Genomic DNA, 19,705 nt, shown 5'->3' on the forward strand with positions numbered 1-19,705 from the left:
GTAAAAAACCAAGTAGTAGCTTTTGTAAAGCCTGGAAGAAAACTGGAAACAAAAGGCCTGAACTGTTAGTTCCCTGAGAGGCTTCAGCTGTAATAAATGAAGGTGCTAGGTCCTGATATAGTAGCTACACCTTGCACATGGGTAGCAAGATAGCCCACATCCAAGCACAACAAGTGTGATGCTTTTGTTTGCCTATTTCAGGGTCACATCAAGCCATTAGCTATGCTGCTTCAGATGTAATGGAATAGAATCTGGGTCACGTGACGATCAAAAGCGTTTACACAATACTTAGAGGTCTCTGGTAGTTATAAGAAGCTTCTCTGCTACCTGTATTGTCATGCTGGGTATTGCTGGCCTGTTGGTGATGGGTGAATCAAACTTGTCAGCTACAACTATTATTCCTATTTGGCCAACTAATGTTGCCAAAGTGGACCTGAAAAATGTTAGGCTGCCACGTCATGTAGTTGGATATCTGCTGTGAGCATGTCAGTCACCCTGTTGCTTGGTTTGGACTCTTACCTTCAGCTGTTCTGCAGTCATTTGTAGTAGCTTGCTGCTTTCTGGACCAGAGGAGAGAAACATAAGGCTGTTGGTAAAGGTACCAGCCACTTTATAGGCTAAGAAACCTAATAAACATACTTGCTTATAAAAAGAATCGCCTCTCTGAAGTCACTTGCTTGAGTGGGATGGGAAAGAGACTAAAATGATGGCGCAGTAACTTCCAATCTTTACCCCTCCTCTCACTTATGCTTTGGTTCAAATCCCTATACTGCACTGATGGAGCAAGCAGCGAGACTGAGTCTTCTGAATGCAGAAATAACAGCAGGAGACTTTCTATAGCACTAGGATGCAGTCAGGCACAGAGCCACCCTCATGGCCTAAAGCTGATGCTAACACAGGAATTATATGATTGTAATGGCCAGGAGAGAAAAACAAAGGCTTGGACAATGCTGCAGTCAACGGAAGCAAACTTGCCACCTAATTTCCCCATGACCAAATAAGGCATTGGATGCTCTAGTGCACAAATGTTAATGTTGCTGAGGTCAGAGTTAGATGAACTGGGTGTGTATTGTGTGCAGGGCAGTACAGGGGAGGAGAAAGGGAGCTCCCGGTGGAGGTGAGTCTGTCACCAAGACCAGCTCTACACTACAGGTGCTGCAGCTATGCCACTGTAGCATACCACAGTGTAGCTGCTGCCCGCATCAATGGAAGGGGTTTTGTCTGTCGCTGTCGTGAATCCACCTTCCTGAGCAGCTGTAGCTAGGTCGGGTGGATGGAGGAATACCTCTGTTAACCTAGCTGAGTCTAGACCAGGGGTTAGGTTGACTTAACTATGACACTCGGGAGAGAGGGGGATGAATTTAGCGATGTAGCTTGGGTGATCTAAATTTTCAGTGTAGACCAGGCCCCATACTGGTTAATCAATGTGTAGGTGTTAAAGTAGGCTCCCTCAGCTTGTCACTTTCTTGCTTTCAAGGGCTTGTTGTGTGGGTGGGTTTGGCACTTAATCATTCTTAGGGAGTTTAACCTTTTGTTGGGTATACAATAAACCTTCAGGCGTTGTTTTACGTTCCAGCATTATCGCCAAACCACAGTTGAGGGCTGGGGCCCACTGTGCTAGCCGGTGTACAGACACCTAATGAAGACAGCTTTCTCAGGCTGCATGGCAAACAGGTGATTGAAACAGACAGACAGGAAGGGGGTAGGTTGAGCGGCTGAGATAACGAGAGAATTTAGCAGGAAAGCTGCAACCACAACCCAGCACTGAGCTAGCTGCTCCCACCCAGGAGTGATTTGAAGGCATTCCAAAAGAGGGGGTACGAGGCAAAGAGGGATTTAAGAGGATAAATGGCATTGTGAGCTTTGACCAGGAGCTTTCCCCAGAGTGCTACGTGATCTTCCTTGGTTCCTTGTAATACGGTAGTGTCATGATTAACCCCTCCTGCCAGCTTCAAATAGTCATGTTACGGGTTAGGTTGCTAAAGTGGCACATCTTTGCATGGAAAGAGGAATTAGTGGGCAAATGAAACCATGTCCTTCCGGAACTAGCTGTGCTGGGCAGCTGGATTCCTGTTTGTCTGTTAGTGTTTGAAAGTTGTGTGTCCAGGATTCGGCAGGCCCCTGATGTGGAAGTGCAGGGGAGCAAGGGGGAAGCACATCTGGCTTATAACCGAGCTCTGAGTGGTTTATAAACAATAATCTGGAAGTGATGCAGATGTAGCGACACCTACAGAATTCTGGCACATTCCCTCCCTTAAGCTTTAGAAACACTTAATACTGAAAAGCTCAACAAGGTCCCACGCTGTAGTTTACTGGAGGATGGGGCAGACTACCTGGATCCCCGAGCCTACTGAGAGGATTATCCTGAATATTATTATAATTAGATAGCTCAATTAATACACTGTTCATTTCTTCTTTAGATTGTCTTTTCTTTGATTCTAGGTCTCTCCTTTTTCTCCTTCTCCTCTTGGGCTTTATTTGAATGATGTTTCAGATTCCTAGATTGCAAGGCCAGAAGGGATCATTGTGATCATTTACTATGACCTCCTGTATAACACAGGCGAGAGAACTTCTCCAAAACAATTCATAGAGAAGATCTTTCAGAAAAAACATCCAATCTTGATTTAAAAATTGTTGGTGATGGAGAATCCACCATGACTTTTGGTAAATTGTTCCAATGGTTAATTAGTCTTGCTGTTAAAATTTTACACCTTATAGCCAGGACTGCCTCTCCATTTAGAACTTCTTGACCAAAGTGAGATTGTGATGATAGAGGAAAAATTAATTCTCAGCATTTGCACCATCAGACACTGGCAGTTCTAACATTCTCTATTGCGGATGTTTTGTTTTTTTCTCTCTAGTTCTCTTTCACCAGTCCAGGGATCAGGCAGCTCTGTATCAGTGTCCAATATGGCCATTTCACCCAGGAATGCTATCTTCACTTCCTTGTTCTCTCAGAGACCATCACCTGCATCTGCTTGGACTAGCTGCATGATTTCTGTGATGTTAGGGGTTCTGTTTCTCTGGGCATGCTCACTGAGGAAGCTGGGAATTCCTGGTCTATCTTCCTCATGTGGTTTTCAGGCTGCTCTTTCTTGTCTGTCTCCAGAGCCTTCTGGGGTTGTCATCTTATATTTGAGCTTTTTTGCTTTGAACCTCTTTGTATCTGAATTTGCTTCTCCAGGCTCCTGCTGATGTTCTGTGGGTGTTGCTTAATGGAATGTTCATCAGTATGGTCACTGTTTCCTCCATGCTTTCCTGATCTGGAGTTTGGCCTGATCTCAGCTGTATGTTGCCTACCTCCTCTCCCATGGTGTATATGAGAAAATGCTGCCTCTTTCTTTCAGTTCAGTCCTGGCAACACAGCCTGTAATGGGGGCTTCTCCCCTGTGTCTGGCAGTAGGATCCAGCCAGTTGTGACACTATGCAGACAGGAGCAGGGAGCATCGAGGGGCATCTGCGCAGTCTTAGAACAGAGGTAAGTGCTTTATCATGGATAGTTAGCAGTACTTCTCAGTAGAGTGAGCCCTGCAACATTAACCCTTTAAGGGCTTGGCTACACTTGCGAGTTACAGCACATTAAAGCAGCCCCGGGCGCACTAGCTCACTACCTGTCCACACTGGCAAGGCACGTAGAGCGCTCTGACTCCACAGCTAGAGCGCTCCTGGTACTCCACCTCGGCAAGTAGAATAACATTTGATGCGCCTCCACTGGAGCGCCCCAGCATCATGTGAACGAGGTGTTGGATTACTGCACTCTGATCAGCCTCCGGAAACGTCCCATAATCCCCTAAAGTCAAGTGGCCACTCTTGTCATTGTTTTGGATATGCCCTTTGAAACCTCCGTTGGACAGCCGGCTGCTTATCTGCTCCAAGACAAAGCAACCATTACTGTGGAGTGCTGTGTGAGAGAGAGAGAGAGGCGGGGGAGGGGAGTGGGGATCTGCTGCTGTCTGAACTTACAAGACAGCATGCTGACATACTCTCAGCCCCCCAAAAACACACTCTCTCCCCCCACATACACACAACACACTCCCTGTCACACTCCACCCCACCCCGCCATTTGAAAAGCACGTTGCAGCCACTTGCATGCTGGGATAGCCACCACAATGCACTGCTCCCTGTGGCAGTTGCAAGAGCTGCTAATGTGGCCACGCCAGTGCGCGTGCAGCTGTCAGTGTGGACAGACTGCAGTGCTTTCCCTACTGCACTCTCTGAAGGCTGGTTTAACTCAAAGCGCTCTACATCTGCAAGTGTAGCCATGCCCTAAGTGCCTGTCAGCCCTTACACAGAAATTAGTCGGTAACACTGGTGTTGCAATTAAAAAGTCAAATAGCTTTCAGTTGGGCAGATCACTCTCCAGAACCCTTGCTGAGAAGAGCATTTGTAGGAAACCAGTGATTTCATTGCTGACAACAACTGCAGTGCTATGGTATGATCTCGTGGGACGAACCATGGAACCAAGCAAGCAGCCCTTTGTCCCTCTAGGTAAACAACTCTGGGAGAATCCCAAACAGAATCATTGCCCCCCTCGACCCCCTAGATTCACAGGCAGCGTTTGATGTTTGCTTGGTTTATTGGTTTTAGGCCACTTGTGTGGAAAGTACAAAAGTGGACAGGCGGAAATGTGGACACCTTGTTCTTGTCCCATTTCACGAGTGCATATGTGAACAGCCATTCGCACGTGGAGGTATGTACATGTCTCGGTCAAGGATCATACATGTGCCACCCATTGGGCTCTAAAACAGTGCAGAGAGTTGCATTGCTAGGAGAGCGCTGCAGAATAACACCCCACCATGTACTGGGGGGAAGTACAAAGTAGTTGCAGGGACAAAAATGACAGTGAATCTAAGGGCACGTCTTCACTACCCTCCGGATCGGTGGGTAGCGATCGATCTATCGGGGATCGATTTATTGCGTCTAGTATAGATGTGACAAAATCGATCCCCGATCGCTCTGCCGTCGACTCCGGAACTCCACCGCAGCGAGAGGAGGAAGCGGAGTCGACGGGGGAGTGGCAGCAGTCGACTCGCCGCCGTCCTCACAGCCAGGTAAGTCGACCTAAAATACGCAACTTCAGTTATGCTATTCGCGTAGTTGAAGTTGCGTATCTTAGGTCGACACCCCCCCCTCCCCCGTAGTGTAGACCTAGCCTAAGTAAGCAGGACAAGCAGCCTTCAGCACAACACAGTCCCTGTCAAAACCATGCTTTTTTTTTATATCACAGCTCATGATTACTGAAGGAGACAGGAGACGGGGTAGAAGGATTAAATGTGACGCGAGATGTCAATCCCACAGCAGGAAGGAGATTGCAAGCTGTGGATAGTGAGTGGGTATAAGCCAGGCCAGGAAACCAGAATTCTTTTGCTTCTCATGAGTCTGAAATTATGCAGCGGCTAACACAGAAAACACAAGTGAAATAGAGTTTGTGGCTCAGAAATGTACTCTTTAAACATGCTGTACGCAACCCCCCTCCATCCCCCCCAGAAGGGAACCTGTACACAGCAGTCCTCTGAAGCAGCATGTGATGGAAATGCAGATGTGGACACTTTGGTTCCTGTAGGGTTACCATTTGTCCGGATTCCCCCGGACATGTCCGGCTTTTCTGAGTTAAAAATAGCGTCCGGGGGGAATTTGTAAATGTCCGGACTTCCCCCCCATGCAGAGCGCGCGCGGCTGACAGGGCAGCCGGCCGGATGGTGCCACTTGCACTGGGCTCCGGCAGCCAGAGAGAGCCCCTCCTCCGCTTCCCCCTCCTCTCCCCTGCTGCTGAGATCACTCCCTCTCTGCATTTGCAGATCGCCGGACATTCGGACCTCCAACAGTCTGGAGCTCCTCCCCCTGCCCAGTCCGTGGGGGAGCGCGGCAGCGTGTCGGGCTGCGCGTGGAGCCCGACACGCTGTTCTGAGCAGCACAGTAAGGGAGTCAGGGGGTCGGAGAAGGGGCAGGGAGGTTCTGGAGGGGGCAGTCAAGAGACAGGGAGCAGGATTGGATGGGTCGGGAGTTCGGAGGGGAGGCTGTCTGGGGGTTGGGGTGTAAGGTTTTGGGCAGTCAGGGGACAGGTAGGGGGTAGGATCCTAGGGGGGCAGTTAGGGTGGGGGGGTCTCAGGGGACAAGGAACAGGGAGGCTTAGGTAGGGGGTGGGGTTCTGGAGGGCAGTTAGGAGCAGGGGTCCCAGGAGGGGGCAGTCAGGGGACAGGGAGCAGAGGGGTTTAGATGGGTTGGGAGTTCTGGGGGGGGGGCTGTCAGGGGGTGGGGAGTGGTTGGATGGGGCCTGGGAGTCCTTGGTGTCTGTCTGGGGGTGGGGGTGTGGATAAGGGTTGGGGCAGTCAGGGGACAGGTAGGGGATAGGGTCCTAGGGGGCCAGTTAGGATGGGGGGAGGGTCTCAGGAGGGGGCAGTCAGGGGACAGGTAGGGGATAGAGTCCTAGGGGATCAGTTAGGATGGGGGGGAAGGTCTCAGGAGGGGGCAGTCAGGGGACAAGGAGCAGGGAGGCTTAGGTAGGGGGTGGAGTCCTGGGGGGCAGTTAGGTAGGGTTACCATACGTCCGTTTTTTCCTGGACATGTCCGGCTTTTTGGTCCTCAAATCCCCGTCCGAGGGGAATTGCCAAAAAGCCGAACATGTCTGGGAAACTAGCTTTGCCGGCATCCCTGCCCCAGTCCCCTGCTTACCTTGCGGCTCCCGCAGGCTGCGAGCTGCAGGCGGATTCCCGTGCAGCAGCAGCTGCTGCTGCTGCTCCCCCCAGACACCTCAGCTCTGTGTAGCTGAAGAGCCGAGCTGCCCGAGCGCTACCGGCTTCACGGTTTGCCGGGCAGCCCCCAAACCTCCAGATCCTGTGCCCCCGGCTGGGCGCTTCCCCAGCGCAGCCGGAGCCTGGGAGGGGAAGCGCCCGGCCGGGGGCGCAGGGTCTGGAGGTCTGGGGGCTGCCCGGCAAACCGTGAAGCCGGTAGCACTCGGGCAGCTGTTTTGCGGCTGGGAGGGAGGAGGGAGAATGCGGGGCGTCAGGGGAGGGGGCGGAGTTGGGGCGGGGACTTTGGGGAAGGGGCGGAGTTGGGGCGGGGAAGGGGCAGAGTTGGGGCAGGGAAGGGGCAGGGCCAGGGCCCCGTGGAGTGTCCTCTTTTTTTAATGAGGAAATAGTGTAACCCTAGTTCCTGCCAAGTAGTGTTTTTGGTTCACTTTGGAATGAAATTATGAAATGGTGGAGTTGCAGCAAGTGGTGACTGAAATGAGTTGCACTGATTTTCTCTCTGCTGCTTTGAGGAATTGATTCCCCAACCCCCACCCCCAACTAGGTAAATAAAGCATTGCATCTCACATGGGCGTCCCAAACACTTAACTTATTTTTAAATTAAAATCTATCAACTCAAGAGCTTATTCTTTAATCCATTACTTACGAACTGCCTGATCCTGCAGCCCCCATAGCACTGCAAACTTTGTGGGGCAGGGACCATCTTTGTGTTGGAATAATTATATTTGGTCCCATTAGGTTCCATTGGGCAATTAGTGAGGAGAGGCTGCAGGATTAGACCTGAGTGTTTAAAGCAGGAATATGAGCAGAAAGGGCTGTTCTTAGAGCACTAAAAGTTATTGCAATCTCACACTCCCTGTTCAAACATTTAACATGATGCAATAATCCTCATTAGCAGGCATGTGGCTAAGCTTGCCAAGAGAGCAATGCAAACAGAGGTAGTTGCAAGAACATGGTAAAATTAGATGTGTTAGCACTTTGATATTTGCATTAGCCCTGGCACAAAGCAATCTATTTCATGGGATCAGTTTGTTTTAATTAAAACAAAAAAAAATGTGAATCCCAGGCAATCAATATAATGGATGTTTCACTGAAAATATAACCCACCAACAGTGCTTTGCCATACATACTTAATTCCACTGCTAGTAAAGGATCTAATCCTGCTGCCACTGAACAGCAATTCAGTGGGGGCAACCTCAGGCCCTAATACTTTCCTTCAGTTTGCAAAATTAAAACCCTTAGTTTTCCAGAGAGGATAGAGTAACAGCAAACGCCCCAGACTACTAAACCGGGAGTGGAAATTTCTGCTTATGAAGTCACAAAGTTAGTTAAAAGCGCCTCTTACTTTTATTTGCCTCCATTCTTGGGTGACCAACTCGACCCCTTGGGGCCCGGCTTCCTGACACCACAGCTATTATTAAGTGACGCACTTCTCAAAGTCACGGGCCCTATGGGCCTCAAGCTGGACATCTAACTGTGTGGTGACTCTTCAAAATTGGCTGCATCGCAGGGTCACAATTCATGGGATGCAAGGGTTGCAGCATGATGCATCTTGAGCAATTGGAACTGTCTACTCTTTACATATGGGGAATATGCTTTTTTGAAATCGACAAGAGCACAAGGAGGGAGAGTCTTTTCCATGTTCTTCAGCTGCAGCACAAAACCAAAAAGCTCCACTACTTAGACTATGCAGATTCATCTAAAAGTTCAGGTCCTATTTGCCATGGAAATTCATCAGTTCATTATTTTCTTTGCATTTGCTCTGGTAGGAAGTCTCATTCGAAAGTACATCTTCCAAAAGTTGTGGTGAACCTATGGAACCATGAAGCTTAGGTCTGGCTCCAGCACCTACTCTAACATTTTCAGACCACATAGTCGTTATTCCCAGCTCGTGAGCTGACGTGGGAAGATCAGTCAGTCAGGTGTTCTAAACAAAAGAGAGATTTCTTGGTAACCACACAAAGTCCACATTACACTGGCTACTTCAAGAACTTCTCATGCAGTCTTTTAACCAATTCACAAATTTAAACCATTCCCCCTCCTCCCCTCCACCATAAGTAAAGTCTGGATCAGTTGTACTCTAATATTAATGCATATTTTTTTCTGTAGCTTCTGACAGGGAGTTCCCACTTGGTGAGCACACTGAATTTTCTCACTAAAAACCAGATGGCAAGCGTTTTCCCAAGATAACAGCTCAGAAAAATTCTAAGCCAGGCCAAATCCCTCTTATCTTTCTCAAGTGAGTAACCCAGTTTTGCAGTACATGGAGGAGTAGACTCTTTGGTCTGCAGTCTGGTCTGCAATCTTGAATGGGCCACTGACATTAAAGCCAGGCGCTCCTGTCCAGATAGGACTGGCATGTGAAAATACAGATTTCTATGTTTGCAAAGGTGCTAGGCTCATCTCTGGAGGAGAAAGACTAGCCCCTAGGTCCCTGTGGGATCACCAAAATTCTTGTTATGTTTATAAAGGGCCTACCACAATCTGGTCCTGGCCTCTAGGTGGCTACTGCAATACAAACAACAACAATCTCGGGCATAATTGTTCATACCACTTTCCCCCTCCCCCTATGTTAAATAATCATTGGTGACTGCTTGAAGAAAAAGCAACTCTTTTCCACTGAACTGTTGCTTATACACTAGAAAACATGTCCCACTGTTAAGAAAGTAGATAATGTTCTTAAATCTGCTGGGTATATACAAACACTTCCCCCCTCCACCCCAGTTTTTTCTAATGTTGGCAGTGTAAATTGAATGACAACTCCTTGATACTCCAAGTATCAGGCTCCAGGGTGGGAGGAGAAAATAAAACTCACCTTGAGAATGTGGATGATTGTGTCATTTTGACCTTTACCCAATAATGCAGGAGAAAATTTCTGACTTTAATCATAGCAAACCAGTCTATTTAATACACAGGTATCTGATAACACAATGGTCCATTCATGAAGGAATAGGTCTTGTATGATTAGAGAACACTGAATTATTACGGGATATAAAATAAGACAAGGGATGACAATTACTTGTTAAAATTCTGCCCACATAAACTGGTTTTTATCCATTAGCTGCTATATGAATTTGCTATATCGTATATACACATGTTGGTGCATGGGAAGAAATCTTGGGAAAAAAAAAAGAGTCAGATCCTTGTCTTGATCATACAACTGTCAATCCTGGAACTCCACTGAACATAGAGCTAAACCCTGATTCTACTCAACGGCAAAGCTCCCGTTTTCTTCAATGTGACCAATATGTATCCCTAATGCTAGGCTTAAACTGAGGTCAGCCTCTAGGCTCTGATGTTTCTTACAAGGCCAAAATTACAGCTGAAGGAACTTTTAAATATTACCAATGACAGCAAACATTTAAGCAGAACACCCCTCTCTACCAGAAATAAATTACAAGTACTCAATACAATACATAAAAAGGGACACCATTTGGCGGCACTAATCTATCTTGGCACCTATTAGAAAAAGAAAAGAGATGTCTAGAAAAGGATTCTCTTCGCAAATAGTTGTAGTGTGCGCTAACTAGGTGTGAACCAAAACATGTAAAACAGTTAAACTCTTCAGATTTTGTCTATGAGGACAATAGGACAGCAAGTCACTTAAAAAATTGTTTTTTCAAGACTCCTTCTCTCCCTTAGACTGGTTCTATACTTCAGTGGAATTACCACAATTTATACCAGTGTACGAAGTTGGCCTACATCCCAAGGCTGATTGGCTTTAGACATTAAAACTGAGTTTAAAACCAAGACAAACCAGCTCCCCAGACTATGTATCATGAAACAGTCATGGTCAGAAAATCATCACTTACATGCCAACCTATTTTCTTCCTGGCCAATCAAAACAGACATATTGCGGGAGGTAGGGGGAAAGGAGAAGAGATGCAGACACGAAGGGTAAACAGAAAAAGAACAGTGCCTTCTGTCAAGCCGAATGTTTCTGCAACACAATCCAGCTCTGGCTGTGATAATCCTGTGGAGTGAAGTGTGGCAACCTGAATGCTGCAAGGATGTTTCAAGGCAGGAAATCACCATCAGCTCAGTTAAATGAACTAGGACACTGGGAGATCAGCGTGAATCCTCTTCTAATTGGTGGATAAAGGGCCCTTTTCTACAATCCTGATTTCTGTGAGTAATTCCATTGCTAAAATGTGATTCAGTTCCCTAGCCACATGAACCCCAAAGGCAGTACGTGTATGGGGAACGATGACTCATGTGACATCCATTGCAAGCTTGTATTCAAAGATGAAGCCCGGTGCAGCAGTAACATGGTTACTGCTGTGATAAAGCAGCAGGCAGAACATTTACTGCACTAACCCCAGAGGAATGGATTGTTACCAAGGCGAATGATGAGTGGGTCAAAATTTTAGGATGAAGTCACATTTTCAGGCCCCCACCCTACAGGGGCTTGTGATTATAGAATCATAGAATCATAGAATATCAGGGTTGGAAGGGACCTCAAGAGGTCATCTAGTCCAATTATGTTGAAAGCCAATTTCGAAAGTGGCTGTAGTAGTCTGGGGGGGGGTCTACATAATTCACCTCTAGCAGTGGTAGCAATGATGGAGGGTTTAGAGCAGATACAACCTAGCCCAACTTCTTAACAAGGTTTGTAATCATGCCAGTCATAGATCCTGAGGCCCTGTGGGAGCATTCACTGAAAATACCATTGCTAATGCTTCTTCAGCTCCACCAGTGTTAGCAACGTTAGGGGCCCTAGTGTGATGGCTGCAGGTTTTAACACAATCTCAGGTAAGCCAGCGCTGAACAGGTCTGATTGGTGTTAGGCTGCTGTTGGTGTTTAGTACCATGGTCGTTAGACCTACTCAGGACACGCTTTTAAAAAAAAAAACTGTGCAGCAGCCCAGCTACATGAGCGCTTCCTAGGTTGCTAACTCAGGGGCACCTTTGTAACCAACAGTGGGGCATGATTAGAAAATGTAGACAGGGCGTAACGTAGACAGGGCCTTGGCATGCATGTTTACAGTCTACTATGTACTTAAAAGCCCACGGCAGGATCACATTAGGTGTCCCTAGGGCAAGTTAGTAGTAGTGAATAACGCTTCAGATTTTGGCTTATGTAGAGACAGGCTCAGTAAAAACCATACTAGCCTTGAGCATTCAACAGCAGCAGCTGCTGCAGGTGTTTTCATCAGTATGCCATCTAGACCTACTCTGAACAAAGTCGGGCCAGTGGTAGATCCATTCGTAGGTCTCTAACTGCTGGCACAGACATTTCTTCTTAGCAAGTCTTTGTTAAGGGGCCAAGTCTATGCCTGGGTTCTAGCAGAGTGGCTGGCTGAGGAAAAAATCCATGTCCACTCGTGGCCAGTGAAACCATGCGTGCTCCAACCAGTCAGCCCTGGTGTTAGGACGTGGCTGTAGCTACCTTAGTTCTGATTCCCATAGCGAGTCGGAGTACAGAGTTGGATGGGCAAGAGGAAACCAGCAGGAAGACTATCATCAGGTATTGCAACCAAGAGAAGCAAAAGGCCAAAGCATTATTAAATGAAATATTTCCTGCTGTAAGCTTAGGCTAGCTGATTATTAAAAGAAATGAGACGAGGTGGGTGAGGTGTAACATCTCATTGTACCAACTTCTTTTGGTGGAAGAGACACGTTTTTGAGCTTCACAGAGTTCTTCCTCAGGTCTGGAGAAGGTAACCAAAGTGTCATAATCAAGTTAGGTCCAATAAAAGCTATTATCTCACCTACCTTGTGTATCTCACAGCCTGGGTCCAACACGGTTACGGCAACACTGCAGACAAGTATTAAAAGGAATGTTTGTTCACACCAATAGTCTTCAGGGGATGTTATTCTGAATATAGTAAAGTTTTCGAAGGGACCTGTTTACCCGTAGTCGAAGATGCATTTGCAGAAGTGACAGACTATGCTCCTGCAATTGGTGCAGTGTTGCCCAGACAATCAGAAGACCAGTTTTGAGGACCCTTTTGAAATTTGGCTCCGTCATGGAATTTAAACCTTACACTTTCCCTGTGACTTGAAAAAATTACCTTGTGCAGAGATTTGTCCTTCAGCTGAAAAGTTCAACATTTGCAGAGAGGATTGCAAAATAGGGGTCTCCTGGGCCTGAGGAAATTGGGCGTGTGTCTGCAGTTACAAAGGGTGGTGACCTTTGCAGCAAGTTCACGGAAAGGCCACACCCCATGACAGTCTCTGTACTGGGCTATACAGCTGCTGCATGGCTACATATAAGTTCTCTCAGGCAATTTTTTACATCTTGGAACGGCATTCCCATCTCACTCCTCACAGGAGTGAGAGGCAAAACAGAAATCCAGGGCTCAGGCATCCACTGCAGCTTATTTAAATACAATGTATCGATGGGAAATGGTCCATCACGAACGATGCACTTGCTTTGAAGTGCCCGGCTGATGTCAGGAAATTCAGTGCTGTAACCTGTCAAGGGATAGGACAGGAATTTGGAAGATGGCCTTTAATTCCACTGGCAGCCTTGAGCACTCAATTCCAACTGACTAGCATATTTCCAGGTTCCTCTGTATCTCTCGACAGATATGCCATCCCCAGGAGGACTTTGAAAGATGCCACTTCCAGAGTGGCCTCTAGTGACACATGGCCACCTATGTAGCAAGGAAAACAAGCAGCTAGGATTGTGAGGAGGCCGAACGAGGACCACACCGACAGACATGTACGCGTAAGACACAAACACTGGCTGTAAGTCACTTTTACAAGTTTCTTTATGAAATTAAATGTAGCCCCTGGCGAGGGGAAAGATATAGTGCAAGAATGACTTTGTACATGCTACTGAATTCAGATATCCCTGGATAACCAGACTTCAGTCAGCTACAGTATCAGCAAACATTGGAACTCTGAGCTTTGCAGACAGTTAGTGCTTACTCACAATAGCAACACGCTGGAATGAATGGGTGTTTTCCTTCCAACCGCCTGCAACTTCTCCTAAGCTATGGAATTCAGTCCTTATGGCTTCTAACTCTTTCACTATTGTAAGGCAAATCTTTCCTTTTACTAACCAAGGATTAAATGAATTCTTTTTGGCCACAATTTACAAACCTGCGTGCCTACCGCTAAGCTCTTAATTCCACATTTAGGCACCTTATAAATGGCCTGATTTCTTTTTTCAATGGTGCAGGTGACCTGGAATACACCTCGATATGGGGGGGGGGGGGTTGTACGTGTTCTCTGGTTTGGAAAAATCCATCCATTTTGTATGAAGGTGCTCAACTGTGGAGTTAGGACCTTAACTTAAGGGAATTAAGTTTGCAGATGTTGGCCTTTGTTTTTTGTTAACAAAAAAAAGAAAGACAGACGAACAGGCATCAAGTTAACAACATCTGACAGGACTGATTACAAACTTACAAAATACACAGTTCTGTATTTGCCATAAATAAACACATTACAAACGTTTAACATTTTCATTGGCCAGGAAATATGGCAGAGTGACAGTGGGAAGAGTCTAAGGAGCTGACAACAGTATTTATTTTAGGCACATTTTTTTCCTAACTCATTTTTTTTTTTTACATAACTCAAAGAAAATCAACTAGGTTGCAAGATGCATGTACTTCACTCATGCTGTGGGTTTGATTGGCACCATTCAATGGACTATGGTTCGGCAGTGTGTTGATCTAAGGAAAAGAAAAAGGGCACAGCGATATCATTGTTGCCTTCTCTGAGTGCCAATAAAGGCTAATCAGTCTGTTAAACATGTAGTAAGATCATTTCTTTGAAGATGAACTCGGGGATTGGGGCAGTAAAAGGAAGGGTTTAGTCCCCCCAAAAGTGCATCACATCAGCAACAATGAACCATGGTTCTGAGCATGCTCAGTAGACACCAAACAGGCTGGTGTTGGAATGGACAAACTGCCATCTCTGCATGGGCAGCCAAGTTGGCTGAAGGCTGGAGTCTCTCTGGCAGTTGTCAGACAGCAATAATGTTCACAGGTGGGAGGATTGGTTCAAGATGCAGCTGACAACAAGGGTAAGATGAAAAACAGTTCAGGCTCCATCCTGTCGTGATCTCTTCCTGGGGGTTTGTATGGCTCCCGAGTGTTGTGCAGGGCTGGCTCACTTTGACTGGCACAAAAACACGCAACACAGTGTCCCACTTCGGACCCATTCAAGTACAGTCAGTCTGCAGAATAAATAGGGAAGGAAGGAGCATGCGCCATCCTTTGCAAACAGAGGGATGGAGGAGCCGGGGGTCCGTCAGCTGGAACTGATGGCTAAAGTGCTTTCTCAGAAGGGATTCAGGCACAATAGGGAGCTGCCCCTCACTTCCGAAAGGGTGTCAGCCTGCTGATGTTCTGCCAGAAGTTCGAGGGCTTGCGCTTGGGCTCTGCCAGCATGAAGACTTGCTGCTGGGGGAGGTTGGTAGGCAGAGAAGGGTGCTTCTGACGCATCAGAAAGTCATAGTAGGGCCTGGTGACAGCTGTTTAGACCATGAGACAGGGAAGAGCAAGCATTAGGCTGGTACAGTCCCATGGCCGATTCCCACACAGTCATTCTCAAAGCTGAGGCAGAGTTAGCCATAATAAGTAACAGCCAGTTACAGATAACTCTGTTTTGAGTTATCTAACCCCAAAGGCAGTTCGGGGATTAAGCCGATAGTCTGGGAGTGCCCCACATGTTGATTGGAATTCAGAGATGCTCGCATGCCCTCAGAATGTTGCCTGCAGCCACGCGCAGCAATGCGAGGACAAAGCTGGACACTTAAGGCATGTCTGCACTGCAAAGGAAAACTCCCAGCAGGCCGTACCAGCCGACTCGGGCTCTCGGGGCTGTTTTATTGCAGTGTAGACTTCCGAGCTACCACCCGAACTCTGGGACCCTCCCACCTCGCAGCCCGAGCCCGGAAGTCTACACTGCAATGAAACAGCCCCAAAGCCCAAGCCCGAGTCAACTGGTATAGGCCTGCCATGAATTTTTCTTTGCAGTGTAGACATGTCATTACAGTGCTCTACTGCTGACAAACTTAAACAGCACCCAATTCTAAATGCTTGGGAGACTGGTTAACTGACCTGCACTTGTGCACATTAGCCTGTGTGGCAGGTTGTAAATATGCAAGTATCTGTAAACGTTTAAATGTTGCAAAGTCTTACTGAGCAGTGGGCCCAGTCCACAGCATTTAGATATAGATCTGGATTTGGAAGCCCTTGGGGTTCAGTAGTGTTTGGAGTTAGGGCCGTAGCGCCATTGTGTAACAATGGAAGGGGTTTTTCCATCACTGTAGTTAATCCAAGAGGCGGTAGCTAGGTCAACAAAAGAATTCCTCCATCAACCTAGTGCTGTCTACACTGGGGCTCAGATCGGCTTAACTACTTCTCTTGGGTGAATTTTTCACATCCCTGAGTGACCTAGCTAGGTTGACCTAAGTTTTCGGTGTAGACCAGGCCTTGGTTCACTGCACTAGAGAGAGACTGGGCAGCCTACGCCAACTGGATCTGGCTCCTGTTTCCAAACTCCCATGATATGTGGCAATATCTGGCTCCAAGTCTGGATTATAGCCGAACTGTCCTTCTTGGATTTTTGCAGTACTGTGCAATAAACTGCCAGCCTGTGTTTAATTCCCCACACAGTACCCAGGGAACCATAGAAAGGTAAGAGACTGAATTCCTTGGCAAGCTACAGTAGAGGGAGTGCAGCCACAAAGTCTGGTTTCCCAGGGCAGTTCTGTGAATCTTCACCTGGAGGCAGCGTCCATGATGAAGGGCAGGACAGGCATAAGGAGGGGAAACTTCCCTGCAACTCATAGAGCTCATCCTCCCTTCGGCTACTGCTAAATCTCCCTTGTTAGGCTGCTGCTTTCTGTCCTGGGTGCCTACAGATGCTGTTGAAGAACACATCATCTGCATCTGCCAATCCCCATGCACAGCAAAGGGCGGGTATTTAATTAACTGTTCTATTGTGGTAGCACCAACACTGTGCCAAATACCACACAAACATACACAGAGACTGCCCCTCCCGCAAAGACCTCAACCTAAACCCTTTTCACTTCCCCAAGAGTTCCCCTAAAACTCCTCTTGTCATTCTTCCTGCAAGCTGCCCCATTCAAATTGCTTAGAGACCTGGCTTCTAGGGCTGATTCCAGTCCCCAGCCAGATGCCATCCAACAATCTCATAAACAGAAGCTGCCAATTGTATTTAGCTACCTTGAACTGTACTAGGGGTTTTGGAATATGAACCGATGATTAGACACACAGAATGGCCCTTGTAGCCAGGAAATATTGGGTTGCTGAATCTCATTGGCTTAGCTGAGGCTGCCAAGTCTTCAACTTGGTGAGAGCTGCTGGGAATTGTATTGCAATTTCCCACCTCTCTGAGCCTACCAGTGGCCTATCCCAGAACTTTGTTAGCGTCACTTCATTGACACTAATCACATGCAGTAAAATCAGCTTGTTCGGGGAAAATTTCCATATAATGGGAGACAATAGAAAAATACAGTGCTGAGTAATTTCCACAGCTTGCGGATAGTTCAATTAATTTCACCAGGATCCTATTTCCCTGTCATGACTCTTTCTCTGCATTTTCTTTCTCATCCATCAGTGATGAAGGGCTTGATCCAGCAAAAATATTACATACTCATAAAACTGCATTTCCTAGTTCTAGGAGAACAATATGGTAGTAGGCAGTTAGTGAGGTGTTAGTCACCCCCATCTTTAACATTCCTGTTCAACCCCAGTGGAACAAGACCCACCAGTGGAAATCCTTAGTCATTTCCCTCTTAGCTGTAAGAGTAGGGAGATGGATCAAAGTTTGTGACAAGTCACATCTCCCATCCAGCTAAGAGGGTATATTGACTGGATGGCACTAGAGTCTGGTTTATTTTCAAGGTCTACAGTCGCTGTGAGATTCCTTAGCATTGTGTTTAGCTATGGACTCCTATTGGGATCTGAATTGGAGGTTAACTCTTAACACTGTGTTCTTTATTTAATACTGAAATGCTACCTTAACCTGCAGAATAACTAATTGTAAATATTGTTATAAACAAAAATACTGTCACTGGGAAGTTATGCTGAAACGTTGCTCACCTGTTTATCGACAAGTTCAGATTGCTTAATGGGGGGCACGTTTATCAGTGAATCTGGATTTTTATTTAAACGTGACTTCACTAAAATATTTGTTTCCTGAACTGTATGTGCTGATCCGATTTACAGCTTGTATTTTTTACTCTTAAGTTTGATCAGGTTTGTTCCTAGGCTCCATAAACCCGGAGCGACAGAAAATTAGAATGGCTATTGCTAAAACAGGGGCAATTGCTTCTCATTAATTTCCCTGCCCACTTTTTTTCCCCACCACACCAAGTGATCCCTGTGCCACTGGAATAAAGATCTTAAAACCTACCCCCCCAGTGGTAGGAGAAGAGTAACATTTACCAAGCTCCCAAAGATGAACAAGCCGGGGGAGGGGACAATTAATGCATTGATCAGCCCAAGCTTATTTGAAGTCAGTTTTTTAGATGTGCTGATGTGCTTAGGAGAAAAAGAAAGGGCCACACTCACCCTTAGGCTTTCCGGTGTGGTGCTGTTTGTTGGCATTCAGCATCGCCTGCTTCTTCTGCACCTCTGTGATTGAAAAACCTTAAAGACAAAACCGAACCTGTTACCAGCTGTACCGCTTAGGGCTCCTCCTACAAACAGCGGGGCTCATGAAGAGGGAAGTGTGGGGATGAACACATCACTATGGATTTGATTGTGCTCTTCAGGCACAGCCCCATATTGGGGTCTACCTTGCCGCAGGAGCCCCGGGACACATTCTGGGTAGAATTCAGCCAGAATTGCCTCTGGCGCTGAGGGAGAGTGTATGCTGCCCAGGGCGCGCTGCCAATTTTTAGCAATTGCAACATGTGCCTCACTTTGTGGCAGCTACGCCCCCACTCAGTTCTCCCTGCCTCCTTGGTTAGCATGGTCAGTGGCAGCCTACCATATGGCCTGCACTCTTGGCGCACTGGGTTGGCCCTGCTTGTGTGGCCCTAGTCACATTAGACCAAGTATGAAAACGGTGAGATGGATTTGCCCCCTAGAGAGCATGTGGTCATGTATAGAATCCTGGATCAATCTTGTGCTGGACTATTGACGAGTCTGTCTCTAACCCTGCCAATGGGAAGAATAATTCAAAACTAACATAACTTACTATTTAATAGTTCAAGCAGGCTAAGCAAAAGAATTTAGCAGCTCCCTGAGACCTCATTTCAGTGCTTGCTCTCTGCTCTATTCTTTGTATGATGAGCAGAGGGGAAAAGAAACATCATGCAAAATATATACATCTGCAGCCCAGCCCTGGGCTGGAGGGGCACGTATTGCATTTGCACACATTTGTGTTCAGCGTGGTGGAGGGCCCTGCTAGACAGACAGCCTTGCCATACCAGTTTCCTGGTCAAGCTGAACCTGTTTCCTTTCATTCTCGAATGCCTTGAGCCAGCGCTGTTTCTGTTCAGGCTTTTTTGCACAGAATAAGTGGACTTCCTCAGGGTCCCTGCAGAGCAGCTTGAATGCATTTTTAACACTGATATTGAAGTCTTTATCCTTCCCATCCTCCACGTCCACTATTTCCATGTCATCCATGTTGATCCGACTCTTATAATAGAGGATGTCCCGGCGCAGGAGATCCTGGAAGAGATTATTTTCATTGTAACTATATCCAATTTCCATGCACACAATTCCTTTCTCTTCCTAGCCACAACAGACGACCTGTTACCTTGCTGATGTGCACTGCTGCCTTATGAGAAAAAGCAATGACACTTAGGCCTCTTTGCCCTGACTGTGGCTTTTTGGAACTCACTTTCTGATGCTGGCTGCAGTCTTAGAACAAGCTGGTAGGGCCCAGGAACAGTTTCTGTAGCTGATGGAGCATGTGTCTGGGCAGGACTATACTTACAGCAGTGTGATAATATGTACTGCCACTCAGGGGTGAAAGTGAGCCGGTACGGCATACTGGTAAGAACCCACACCGGCCTGTATGCA

At 47.0% G+C, this 19,705-nt stretch overlaps 1 protein-coding gene across 2 annotated transcripts in view; it reads right to left on the reverse strand.

The window, feature by feature from the left end:
* Positions 1-11,243: 11,243 nt before the first annotated feature.
* The window catches only part of ARHGEF4 (Rho guanine nucleotide exchange factor 4), a 180,203-nt gene continuing 171,741 nt past the window's right edge, over positions 11,244-19,705 (reverse strand). Inside the window, exons 11-13 of one of the 2 annotated variants that reach the window (XM_024216838.3) lie at positions 19,108-19,351; positions 18,245-18,322; positions 11,244-15,174 (exon numbers count right to left, since the gene is read on the reverse strand). In XM_024216838.3, the coding sequence (XP_024072606.1) occupies positions 15,017-15,174; positions 18,245-18,322; positions 19,108-19,351 (480 nt within the window). In that variant the 3' untranslated portion in view covers positions 11,244-15,016. Of the gene's footprint in view, positions 15,175-18,244; positions 19,352-19,705 lie in introns of both variants that reach the window. The other variant, XR_003899793.1, reaches the window with a different exon arrangement.

The sequence above is a fragment of the Terrapene carolina genome, unplaced genomic scaffold (genome assembly GCF_002925995.2).
Source record: "Terrapene carolina triunguis isolate 2854851 unplaced genomic scaffold, T_m_triunguis-2.0 Scaffold88, whole genome shotgun sequence".
Classification (NCBI taxonomy): domain Eukaryota; kingdom Metazoa; phylum Chordata; order Testudines; family Emydidae; genus Terrapene; species Terrapene triunguis.